General features: G+C 39.3%; 1 protein-coding gene across 13 annotated transcripts in view; it reads left to right on the top strand.

Moving 5' to 3' along the window:
* Positions 1–13516, top strand: part of ERC2 (ELKS/RAB6-interacting/CAST family member 2) — a 539768-nt gene that overhangs the window by 86994 nt on the left and 439258 nt on the right. For all 13 annotated transcript variants that reach the window (XR_014153136.1, XR_014153137.1, XM_081848843.1 and 10 more), the window contains one exon: positions 329–745. Coding sequence is in view for 11 of the 13 variants with exons in the window: in XM_081848843.1 (XP_081704969.1) it covers positions 329–745 (417 nt within the window). In the remaining 2 variants the exon portion in view is untranslated. The remainder of the gene's footprint in view (positions 1–328; positions 746–13516) is intronic.

The raw sequence follows: 13516 nt of genomic DNA, 5'->3' as shown, positions 1-13516 counted from the left end.
AAAACTGAATATTCAGGCTCAGCAGATGCAGTGTTTGCTAGCGGAAGTGTCACTCTTTGACATCTACATCCTTTACTTACTGCCTTTTTTCACTTCCTTGTCTTAGGATTTGTTCTTCACTATTACTGGTACCTGTAACTGGCACTGTCTTTGTGTGTTTGCATCCATCTTTTCATGATTTCTAACAGCAGTCAAGGAGGTCCATTGCAAAATAACATCACTTGCACACCGCTAGATTTTCACCACTAGTTTTATTAATGATTGTGGCATTGCTTTTTTGTAGATCCGTTGAATAAATCCTCATTCGGCTATTCCTTTTACCTTGCAGCACCTTCAGCTAACTATTCAGGCCCTCCAAGATGAGCTTCGGACCCAGAGAGACCTTAACCATCTCCTTCAACAAGAAAGTGGAAACCGCGGTGCTGAGCATTTCACCATTGAGCTTACGGAGGAGAACTTTCGGAGGCTTCAAGCTGAGCATGACAGGCAGGCAAAAGAGCTGTTTCTCTTGAGGAAAACCTTGGAAGAAATGGAGCTGAGAATTGAAACCCAGAAACAGACCCTGAACGCCAGAGATGAATCCATCAAAAAGCTCTTAGAAATGTTGCAGAGCAAAGGGTTGCCGTCCAAAGGGATGGACGATGACAACGAACGGACGCGAAGGATGGCTGAGGCTGAATCTCAGGTTAATCATTTAGAGGTGATTTTAGACCAGAAAGAGAAGGAGAACATCCATCTTAGAGAGGTAAGCAAAGCATGTTCATTTCTAAGAGTACTCAGTTAAGCATTTTTGGTGTCATCATTTGAAATTAAAATGTGAAGCAGCAAGTTGTTTTCCCTCTTTGCTTGTCATTTCTTTCAGACAGTCCCAGTTCACAAGCCCTCCTTGTTGCATGATGTACTAAATAGGTTGTTTTTCTTTGGCATTGATATTCAATTCTATAGAAGCCAAGTTACATCATCAAAACAAGGGCTGGTTAATAAAATTCTAACAATGCTAACACTTTTTAATGTTGCCTAATGTAGTAGTTTTGTTGCTGGTTTATGGTTAATTCAGGTTGGAATGGTGGGGATTCTTTTTGTCCCTGTGTTGTAATTTTTTGCTCAAATGCCGCCTATTGCCAGCATGAAGATGCTGACTCCAAGCCACTGAAGCACATGCAAAGCAGCTGGAGGCAGAGCTGCACCCAGAACCCTTTTTAGAAAGCTCTGATTCTGCAAGTCAGCTTGGTGCAATGTTAAAAGAAGCTTTTGACATGCTCAAGTCCATCAACCACACTGGGATTGGAGAAGGGCTTTTGTACCTAATGCTCATTTCCATTGCATGTGGTTCCTAACCCTAGTACCGAAGTCTGTGTGCTATGTTGGATGTAGGAATGGAGGAGGGATCTGGTGAACCATGAACTGTTCTGATCTGAACTCACCTGATGTAGTTTTAAAGGTTTTTAGGGCTGTTTTTAACATTTCACCACTGTCTTTCTACAATACATCATGGGAGCCAGGACACAATGGTTGTTAGTTGTCCTGGGACCAAAATGCTGGATACAAAATATTGTAAGCAAATATTAGTTTTGGAAAGTGTTCTAAATTTTACCCCAGTGGTTTTGGTGTAGGGTGATTTTCAATTATGTCTTACTCAAGAGTAGACCCATTTAAATCTTTGCACCCAAATTAGATGTCTGTTCATTTCAGTGGGCCTAATCTGTGTAAACCTTAGTTGAATGCCACCCATAGTCTCCTTTTAGAACTGTGTTAAAGTGAGCAGACAGAAGAATCAAAAACACTGGTATCGTGAGCATTTGGATGATGCCAAAGAAATGTGTATATTTGCATTTTGTGATGTGTATGTTGCCCCAGAGAAGAAAGCAGACTGAATGACGAAGCACTCAATTTCTTGAATTTCCGTTGCCTTTCATGTGAATAAATCACATTGCATATTCTTACCTCAGTTACACTCTTTTCAAAATGAAGACATTGCTGTTTCCCACAATCTTATCATTTGGACGGCTCCTCAGATGGTCATGGCTTGCTGGAGTAAGTTGCACCTACTGAAATATGCTATTATCCAAAATAAATGCTAGCATAGCTTGTTGGAATAGCAGCTTTCCTTCCTACACACACTGCATTGCAAGTCGTTTTTAAACCAGATTTTTTTGGGGTGGGGGTGGGGCCTGTGGAAGGGGTTAAAAGTTTGGTACTGGAAGTGGATGAGCTGCTGTTAAAAAATGAAGAACCCTGCCTGTTCAACTATCAGTTCTTTTATGAGCACGTTTGAATGTCTGGATCATGACCCTCATGAAGGATCCATATTTTGCATAGATCCAAATATGTCCTCCCCAGTGGTGGCCAGTGGGAGAATCATTCTTGCCGTTTCATTTTCATGGAATGTGTATGTGACTCGATAAAAGCCACAAAATAAATAACTCTACTGTCATAGCATACTCTCTCTGTGTGTTTAATAACAACCACCACCACCACAATTTCATGACTAACATGACCCAGTAGTTTCAGTGGGATTTAGTAATGACTCACTACAGTTAGATTCAGGTCCATTATTATTCACAGAATGTGCACAGTCACTGGTATACAAATGTTTAAAAAAGAGCTGGCTTGCAGGTGAACAAAACATAAGGCTAGAGAACTGTGATACAAAAAAGTACAGGGAATAAGAACAGCTAAGGAGAAAAAGCTCCCTGGGTGAGTAAAAACAAAACAAAAAACAATTCGGATTATTTTGTTGGTTACATTTCTCTCATCCTTCAGGGAGCTCAGAATGATTTCCTCATCTCACAACAACTCTGTGAGGTAGGTTGGACGTTTTGCTAAAGCCTTTCTCTAGCCCACCTAGTAAGCTTCGTAGCTAAGTGGGGATCTCAGCCTGGGCTTCCCACATCCAAACCCAGCACTTGAAATGATTTAAACACAAACCACAGGATTTTCCGATGACAAAACCTAGGATGACTGACTTCTATTTCTAAAACACGGTTATCACATCTCTCTTCTGGGTTTTTTTGTTTTGTTTTTTTAATTGTCCATGAGTCTCAGAGAACTTGAGTGAATCTGGCGATATATTTTTTTATCATGTGGAAATCTAGCACAGATGTTTGGTATTACTCTTTCTTAAACATAGTGACCACACATGCTTTGCCCTAAGTACCATTAAGTATTTTTTATTATTGCTATTAAAATCTTGCCTTCGGCAAAGTCCCACTAAATCTCTAGTAAAGTCTGATGTTAAAATTCCACCAAGTACTTTATATATACATATGCTCTCACACACTGTCTCTGTATATACTTTTTTTTTTTACATATTTAATACATTCTTACTAAAATCAGAATCTGATGTCACAGTTATATGCAATTTTTAATCCAGGCCTCATATGAAAAAGTAAAAGGAGGACAGTGGTATGTGTTAGTACGTTCATGCATGCATTTGTGTATCTGTCTGTCTGTCTATCTAAGTAAATAAAAATATTCTTAAAATTTGGAAAACTTTGCCTTCTATCGTCCTTTGAAAATGGTCAGCTTAAATGATGAAGGTTGATAATAGAGCTTAAACTGCTGGCGTAAATTATTTATTGCATGGTTTTTAGAAGTTATTAATGGACCAAAGTTCCTTCTTCCACAGAACAGATGCTCTGCAGACAATTTGTGTTTACTGTAAATGCCTTTCACTGGAGCCAGTAGTAATTTACTAAGGAAATGTTTTATCGACACCAAGCATTGCTTCCCCCACCCCTCTTGAGAAGTTAGTTATACAGATTAACAGCCACTCTAAGTCCAACCTCTTTATTAGGTTCATTAGTGTCTCTTTTTTTCCTTTTCTTTTGGACAGGCTCAAAGTATTAAACTAATCAGTGGTAGAAGAATTCTCTCTCTCTCTCTCTCTCTCTCTCTCTCTCTCTCTCCCTTCCCCACAAATCTGTGTATGCAAGGTTTTTTTTTAAAAAAAGAAGGTATATTTGCTGTAAATAGCATCCTATTAAATATATTCTCTGTAAGGCAATTATTATTATTTTTGTTAAAATTCTGCGTGTCTATTAAAATCTGATATTTTAAAGTGACAGTGGAGGAAGTTTTTGTAATCTTGGCAAGCACCCTAGAGAAAGGAGTTAGGGGGAGGTTTATCCCAGCTGTAGTAAAAGAGAACAGCAGTTACCTTCAAGGCTGGCCCAAGACATTTTGCTGCCTGAAGCTGTTCGAAGTAAAGGTCTGTAGGACTCAAGGCTGGTGAAGTTATTTGGGCAAACGAGGCGACAAAATGCCGCGAGTGCTTCTTCCCTGACCTGCCTTGAAATAAACAATAAGTTACTCTCACTAATAACGAAGTAACAATTTACTACCTTTTCACGTCAATCCCAAATTAGCTGCTTCAGGTGGCACCTTCAGTCGGCCTGCTTACACTATTCCTAATCGTGTTCTTGTGAAGGTTGCATCGTTTCCCATAATGAATGTGAAAAATTGCAACTTTAGCAAGTGATGACATGAAGGTAAGAATGTAAGAAAAGCCTGCTGGAACATCTAGTCTGGCATCTTGTTCTCATAGTGATCAACCAGGTGCCTATGGGAAGCCAATAATAATAATAATAATAATAATAATAATAATAATAATAATAATAATAATAATAATAATTTATTTATACCCCACCCATCTGGCTGGGCTTCCCCAGCCACCCTGTAAGCAGGAACTGGCACAACATCATTCTTTCCTCCAGCAATAGTATTCAGAAGCACTTTGCGTCTGACGGTGGAGCCAGAGTATAGTCAGTGTGGCCACTGATAGCCTTTACCTTCAGTTGTTCCTTGCAGTTCCCCATATCCTTCCAGTTCCATGAAAAAAAGCAAAACAACCCCCCCCCAACAGATAGTGGGCACAATCCAGGCAAATTAAGCATTAGAATCAATAGGGATTTAAAGCATTTAACTCTGCCTTTGCTTGTGCTCAACATTTGTTTTAATGTACCTGCACGCCAATTTGTGATTCCCTCTACTACAGAAAATGCTTTGTGTTGCGGATCGTCTAGTTTACATGTGTTTTTGTATGACTTATGAATCAATTAGGATGCAAATTTGAATGATGAGGATGCCTTCATCCCAAATTCTGGATTATGAACAAGTGTGGCTTTTACAAAATATCAATGTGGAAAGAGAGAGAGGCAGAGAGGATAAATTATAGTTACATGCAAAGGGAAAAAATATCAATCTCAGCCTGTAATAGCTATTTAATTTTTTTTCATTTGTGCTGCAGTATCAGCCTAAAAGATAATCAGAATCAGATTCAGGGGCTAAATCTCTTCAGATTTACCTGAAAGGAAATCTTATTGAAACTCAGTGGGAATTTCTTCTAAGTAGACATTCAGAGGGTTATATTATTAATATGCTATTAATTACATGCTGGTTTCAGAAAGTTTTAGTACACTAGAGTTCAAGAAATGGGAATTGAGCCCTTGCTCACTACATTCTTGACTCATAATAAGAGCAAGTATTAATAATTACATTTTGCATTTATATAGCATTTTATGGTGCTATCACATATGGTGCTATCACATCAGCCCACTACTTATTTTGAAAGGCCCAATTTGTTGTAGGACCAAATTGCTTCTCCCATATTGCGAATGCATTGAGGCCAAGATATTGTGGTCTGACCACCCCATGGGTTCATGGCTGAGTTGAGATTTGAAAGAGGGAATTCTTCATCTCTTATCCTTAAGCCACCACATTACATCCTCTGAATAATTACATTTCTACTTTTAATGGATGGGCGCAAACAGGTTGAAGCTGAAGCCAAACAGATTATTTGGTCTTGGGGAGAAACTATTGGACTCAGGAAGGGGCTGTTTCGCCTGGGATTTCCAGAGGGCATAACAGACAACATAAAGTAACTAGAAGAACATGGGCCATTCCTGTGGGAGGGGAACACATCAGTTTCCAGAAGTGGAATTGTTAAAATGATACCCAGAGAGGAGGAACCTGTGTCCCTGCAGATGTTGCTGGACTACAGCTGCCATCATTCCTGGATATCTACCATGTTGTCTGGAACTGATTGGGGTTGGAATTTCCTTAGGCTGTGGAATGATAATCATACTAAGGCCTGAATTTAGTTGTCTGGTGTCTGTAAAACCTGTATCTGTCAGGAAGAGCTGCCTTGGATGACTTCTCAATGTCAGTAGACACTACTTTTTTGGAGAGGAGCTATGTATTTTATTGCTTTGTTTTTTAAATGTTATTTTATCTTGAGGTTTAACATGAGAAAACACCTATAGATGTTTAAAATAAAAATAAATAGTGGGATACTTATGTATAATTTATTTCACAGATGGCTAAACGTGTCCTTTTTATTCCTGGGTCTTTTGAGGCAATTGTTTCAACACTGACAGCCAGCTAAAAAACACCTAATAAAGCCTGCCATTGTGCTAGGTTATCTATGGAAACAAGTGCAGTGCTGAACATTTCTCCTGTGTTCCCACCACCACATCACTGCTCTCCCTCAATTAATGAATGATGAAATTGCATTTGAAAGTTATCATAGGTGAGGCACAGAATTTCTCTTGTGCTTAACTTACTTGGAGGTGTTTGAACATTTTTGGTATGCGTGTCCTTTGATTCTAGAAATGATTTCTGTTGGTAATTGACTTCCCATTTTTAATTAAACCTTTCCACTCTTCCCTTAATATGGTCACCATAACTTGTTTTTAACCCTCTAAGTCCAACATAGCCAAAAGGATTGAAGTGGATTATATACCATTATTTCAGGTTCACTAGCTTGTTGGTTGGGTTTGAAGGACTAATGAGGCATTAAGGAACTATATAATGATGATCACTAGCACACACAACATCTTCTTAATCCACTTCAGTTCTCTTTGTTGTTGTCTGGGGTTTGGGGTGAATTAGCTCCTGCTGATTTTCATGTTGAAATTCACTAATGTACTATAGAAGAACAATCTGAAGGTTCTCGGCTCTGTGAAATTAGCAAAGCCAAAGCTGTTTATTTAATCTCACTTATCAAAATGCAGTGGTGATGTCAAAAATCCAAATCAGGTGAGTGCTAACTACTGAGAAGTTCTGTTGCTGTTTGACTGCCTACCAAGGGGATATTCTGAATAGGGATACTGCATTTCAGAGCTTGGGGATATTGCTGCATATTTGTGGCTAAGGAAGGCAAGAGAAGAGCCTGTCGTAATATGAAAATGCATTTTGTAAACACTCTTTATATACAACTGATCTTTCAAACATAGTAACTTAGATCAGCTTTGCATGCTTAACAGTTCACCCATAAGCATGCTTGCTCAGAAGTGTATAGTCTGAGTTCAGTGGGAATTACTGCCTTCCCACGGTGGGGTGATCTCCGGTTGCTCGATCCCAGCTCCTGCCAACCTAGCAGTTCGAAAGCATACCAAAAAGTGCAAGTAGATAAATAGGTACTGCTCTGGCAGGAAGGTAAACGGCATTTCCGTGCGCTGCTCTGGTTTCGCCAGAAGCGGCTTAGTCATGCTGGCCACATGACCCAGAAAAACTGCGGACAAACGCCAGCTCCCTCGGACTGTAAAATGAGACGAGCGCCGCAACCCCAGAGTCGTCTGCGACTGGACTTAACTGTCAGGGATCCTTTACCTTTACCTTTAAGTTTGTTTAGGATTGTGGTATGCATGTCAAACTGTGCCATTACCATTACTGGTCTGAGGCTATTAACTGTGTGACTGTTTCCTAAAGACTGTCCTGTTTTCAGGGTTAATAGAACCCTGCCTTAATTATAACTATCAGAAGAAGGAGCTCAATGCTTCCCTGACAAACACCATATTGTAGGGTGTCTGAAACACACCCTAAGCCCTACTGTGTATACATGGGCAAAATTTAATGTTTTGGCAGTTTAATGATTATTTTTTGACCAAACAGATATTTCCTCATCAAAAATCTTCAAAGAAGTTGCTACTATTCCTTTGGATTCTTATAGTTAAGAAACACTGAAGAGTAGAAGTCTTTAGAAAACATTCACGTAGCTAATAATCACAGAACAGTGGCTTTCCACTGCAGAATATATTCCCAATAGCTAGGATTGTGGTTTGACCAAGCAGCTCAACCCATTAAGATTTATCTTCTTTGTGGTCACTTTGTTGGCTTTATTACTTTTTAGAGACAAAGGTTAAATTGATCTAAGTGTAAATAACTATGCATGCAGCATAGATTATATTAATTGTATGGATACAAATATGTGTGGCTACAACTATATATTTTCACTAGATGGCACTATTGAATGTGAATTGTGAAATTTTGCCCTCTTGTGACTGAGCAGTGAGATATAGATAAACAGCAATATGCTGTTTCTAACTGCTACTAGAATGTTAAACCATTAAGTGGATTTTTTCACAAAGGTCTTGGCAACAGTTTGGTACAATTGTAAACAAACTGTTTCCCTGGCTGCAAAAGAAATAATCAATTATTATCTTGCTTAGTAAAAAACAACTGTCTCTTATTCTTTCATAGTTACCTAATATTGTATCATTGATGCCTACTGTTCTGAGAATATTTAACAGAAATATTAGCTAGGCTTTTGGTACTGAAGCGAAATGGCTATGTGAAATCTAAATATTCAAACATTTAAATGAAAGTTACAGCCGCAATTGTGTGTTAGTCAGTATTTTGCTTTAACAGAGGAACAGCTTTGCTATCCACTGGGATTTGCCACTAAGTACTATAGCTCTTACTCCCATGTTAGTGTACAGAGGGATACAAGAGACCAGTTTATTAGGCAAGCTCAATTTTGAGAAGAAAGCTTAATGTGCAAAAGCTCTTTCCGCCCCACTACATTCAACCAAAGTTGTAATGCCAGTAGATTAAGAAATCAACCAGATGGCACATGAACATCTCAGAGAATAAGCGTACAGTGCTACCTCGGGTTAAGTACTTAATTCGTTCCAGAGGTCCGTTCTTAACCTGAAACTGTTCTTAACCTGATGCACCACTTTAGCTAATGGGGCCTCCTGCTGCCGCCGTGCCGCGGGTGCACAATTTCTGTTTTTATCCTGAAGCAAAGTTCTTAACCTGAAGCACTATTTCTGGGTTAGCGGAGTCTGTAACCTGAAGCGTATGTAACCCGAGGTACCACTGTACAGCAAAGTTTCTTTGAAACCAGTGGGATTTACTGCAGAGTAAGCATTCATAGGAGTGAGCTTCACAGTGATAAAAGAAATGGCCGCTTTTAAATCGTTGTTGGTCTTTTCTGCTGTAAATGGAGATGAACTTGGAAATAATGACCATCTTATCCATTTCCAGTTGAGAATACCACTTCGGGAATAGTGGCAAAAAAATTATTAAATTCTATCATGCACAAAATAGTCCCCCCTGATTTATTTGATGGAATCAGCAGTACTTAAAAGCAAGCATATGAAAGCCTTACATGCCCTCGCAACACCGGGGTGATTGATTGTGGATTTCATTGCCTGTCTGATCGCATTTTCTACCAGCCAACGAAAGCACGTGAGACTGGTTAGTAATAAAACCAAATGGATAATTGAATTCCAGTATTTGCGATGCATTGGTTGTAATTTTTTATGATGTAACTGGAATACAAAATGAAAATGAGCAGTAAACCAAAAAACGGGACCACTAGATCTCTCTCACTTCCTACACACACACACACACACACACACACGCACACACACGCACACACACACACATACACACACGATTAAGAATGTTCCAAGATCTCTCCTTTCAAAAGGAATACCGTATAAATATTTCTTCTTCTTCAGAGGTTTCTTGCTTTTCTGTTCTATGCAATAACCCCTTGTGTTGCATCAGTGAATATGGCCTGTATCCAGGAGGCATTCCCAGAGCATGGACTAGGTGTGTATAGGTATGATGGTGACATCCAGCCCAAGTCTTGCTTTATTAAAGCCATCTATCCAGGCGCAGAGGTGATTTTGGATGGGGTTTCTAGGTAAATGGCTCCATATAGGTAACAGTACAGAATCAAAAGAATATAATATTTCCTTTTCCAACAGATAATTGGTGGTGAGGGACAGATAACACGGATAACCCCAGCCTTTGTTAACTGAAAACCCACTGTTAACTGAATTCGCTACCCCTTCAAACCTCGTGCAGCAAAGAATGAACAAACCGCTTGCAAAATGGGTGGTGGTGCGAGCTGAGTCAGTAACAATTTGTACCTTCTTGTCAGGATTTTGAGAGCAAGATGATTGCTGAGCAGTGCAAATAAGATCAGAAGAGGTTAAAAAGGTTTTTCAAATGCAGAAGAGTCCATTTAAACCAGCACAGAAATTATGCAGACGAACCCCCTGGGATCTGAGAAGCTTGTGAGCATTTCATATCAGCCTTCTCCTCCTCTGCTGCTTCGGTTGCTGTTATACTGTAGTAGCATCAACACCGTGCCTCTCAAAGAGCAACATAATGTGCAGTTGTTTGGGGAAAGCAAAGAATATATTTCAGTGCTTACTGTCTGAGGTGTTATTGAAGTTTTGGCAAGAAAGTACTATATAAACATAAGTACTGAATTTATTTTTACAGTAATTTCTGTAAACTGTTAAAACATAGGCACATCAATGGGTGCAGGAGAGCTGTAAAATTGCATTACAGTGAACTCTTCGCTCCAGGTTTTTCTTCATCTATCTGAGCCCAAAAGAAATGACAACATTCTCTCCCCCTTTCTTTTCCAAATCTTCAGCGGATTTAGGAAGCAGGGTGTTGTATGTCTTAAACTTTGTTGGCTTCAGAAACCTCATCTAAAATGACTAATGCTCCCATAGTGATTTTAGCGATCTGTATTCATTTACACTGTAAAATGCTTTTAGAAAGCTGTGCTCTTGGAAGAGAAGTAGCTGGAACGCGTTTAAAAACAAAAAATAAAGCCACATTGTTTTTGATGTACTACTCAGAGCTGTGTGATAAAACCCCCAGATAGGCATTTGCAGAATTTAAGCTGAAAGTCTAAATAATCTTGTTAGAAACATATGATTTCTACATGCCCTGACACTAATGGGATGGAATATATGCAAAATGTATAGAGAGTTTGGGCTTCAGATTTTTGTGATGTAAAGCCAGCCTAGGTCATGTTGTTGCAAGGTAGCAAAAGACCTGAAAACAAATGAGCCAGATGAGAAACCAAACTGCCAGTTTTGCTCTTAGCTTCCAACATAAAGATTTCTTGGCCTGATTGCTGCATATTCAAATATGTTTGGCAGTATTTCTAAAAAACACTGCTTTACTATACTTAGCATTTACAGTACTGGACTTTGTCTTTAATACAGGAAGCCCCTCCGGGATTCTGTAATGTGCTAAAAAAGATCTTGTCTAAAACTCATGAAAATAAATAACATCTAAATCTGGTTTGAATAAATGAGTAAAATGAACAAAAACCTCTTTTGTGTGTCCACGGCTTGTATGTACAGTTTATGTGTATGTTTATATATGTGTACATACTGGCATCCCTATAGCTATAGGGTGACATACATTATAAAACCCACAGTTCTGCATCAAGGGACTTTTTCATTCATGTATCTATCTCTTTCTCTGAGTCAGAGGGGTTGATCACTTCTCCAACAATACGTTATGGGAACATAAATATTCCTATCTTAGCAGGCCCATCCATTTCTTTATCTGTTTGTTTGCACCAAGCTTTTCTTTGGTTTCCTTGATACAAGTTGCTTTGTTTCCTACTTAATCTGGAAAGATGGCCATTCCAAAAAACAAAATAAATTTTACTCTCGTAGATTTCCAGTATATAGCTCATTAAACTGAAATAAAGGTATTTCATGTTCTAATTCTTTTACATATGGATGATAGTTTAAATAGGCAACGAAGAGTCTCCTCCCAGGCCTAAAATTTTCTTGAAGCAACTATGTTCTGGGCATGTTTCAGGGGTGTTTGTTTGAAGAGTGTAACCAAATGAACCTACTGGGACGCTCTGGTTACTATGAACATAATGCAGTCACTTAAGCACTTAAATACCTCTGATATCAACAAGAGAGTTTAGCATGTCCTTAGGTCTCTCCATTTGAAATTAGTGCAACTTAAGTGCTTTGTCTAGATCATGTTTTATGTTATGTTAGCAAGCACAAAAAATTACCTAAATGGGGAGAAATGTACAAATCCTTTTAAAAAGTACTTGGGCTGAACCTGCACAAGCATTTATTAACAGGGGAGCTGTTTCAGATTTTAAGGGTGGAGAATATTAAGAGCCAGCTAATAGATATACTGAATGTCAAATCATGAAATCCATTTATGCAGTGCTTGCTATTACCTTCTGTTGTAAAAACAAAACAAAACTTTATAGTAATTTGATAGGGCGGATGGGAACTCAATTCATGTTGGAGTGCCTTGTTATTGAAAGCAGAATGCCAGATATTTCAGTGATACAGAGGTTTAAAAGATGACACACTCAAGAGACAGTAAGTTAGCCCCACTATGGATCCAAAATATACTTCCTGGCTGCCAGACATGCCCTCTTGTAAAGTGTGAGTACCAGGAGCTCTTGCTTTTGGGTGAATCAAATGTGATGTCAGATGGCTCACATACTAAGACCTGCCAGGGGAAGCTCTTCTTGCCATTCCATCAGTGAGAGAAGCCCATGGTACAGTAGGAATGGCAGCAAATTGAGGTGAAAGCAGAAACAGGAGCTGAAATTGCCAGTGTTTGCTTATTTAGCTCATGTCCAAAATGAAAATCAGGTCAGCAAATACAGTTGGCACTCAGTGCTGTTACTGCTTCCAGTCTGCAAATGATTACTTTTCTCCCATATGCGTTGGGTTTCATTTGCGTTTAAATGGATGGGGTGGGATTAAGGTAATCACAAGATAATTTGTGTAATTAAATGTGTAAATTTGCCACGGCCAATAGCGAGACAAATAACACAGTTGTTCAAACTGCAGCAGAATAGAAACAGTGCTGCATGCAATGAATGCAGAGTAGAATCCACCCCCTCCAAGGGAGTTATGTTTTTAGCCAATACTGAAACATTACTGATGTCAATGCCAGCCTGACTTCTCGCAGGGAGGGAACCGCCAGAAGGCCCTCGGTGCTTGACCTCCGGGCTGAACGATGGGGGTACCAGCACGTAGAATTGTGCTTCTACCATTCATTTTCTCCTCAGATCTGTGCTGTTCAGTAGACCTTTCTGACTCAGCATAATGTACCTATGTTTCTATGGCTCTATGAAATACTAATTTCTACCAATCGTAGAGAGACATCATAACCTTGCATAAAATAGGAGTGGCTGAATTACCTCCACTTCACTGCAAAGCTGGCAGAGGGTGATGGTTATCCATATGCAACATCCACACACCACAGGAAAAATCCTTACCACTAGAGGACACTACTCAAGTGTAAGCCTTTGACCAGCTGAAGAAGGTAATGTAGGTGGCTGAAGTGAAGGAAGCCATGTGCTTTTTTGTCAGCCTGGGGCCTAAGGCAGGCTTTCTCAACCTTGGCCCTCCAGATGTTTTGAGACTACAATTCCCAGCATCCCTGACCACTGGTCCTGCTAGCTAGGGATCATGGGAGT

This window comes from Podarcis erhardii, assembly GCF_964252035.2.
Source record: "Podarcis erhardii genome assembly, chromosome: 2".
Lineage (NCBI taxonomy): Eukaryota > Metazoa > Chordata > Lepidosauria > Squamata > Lacertidae > Podarcis > Podarcis erhardii.
This window is presented reverse-complemented; position numbering and strand designations above follow the sequence as displayed.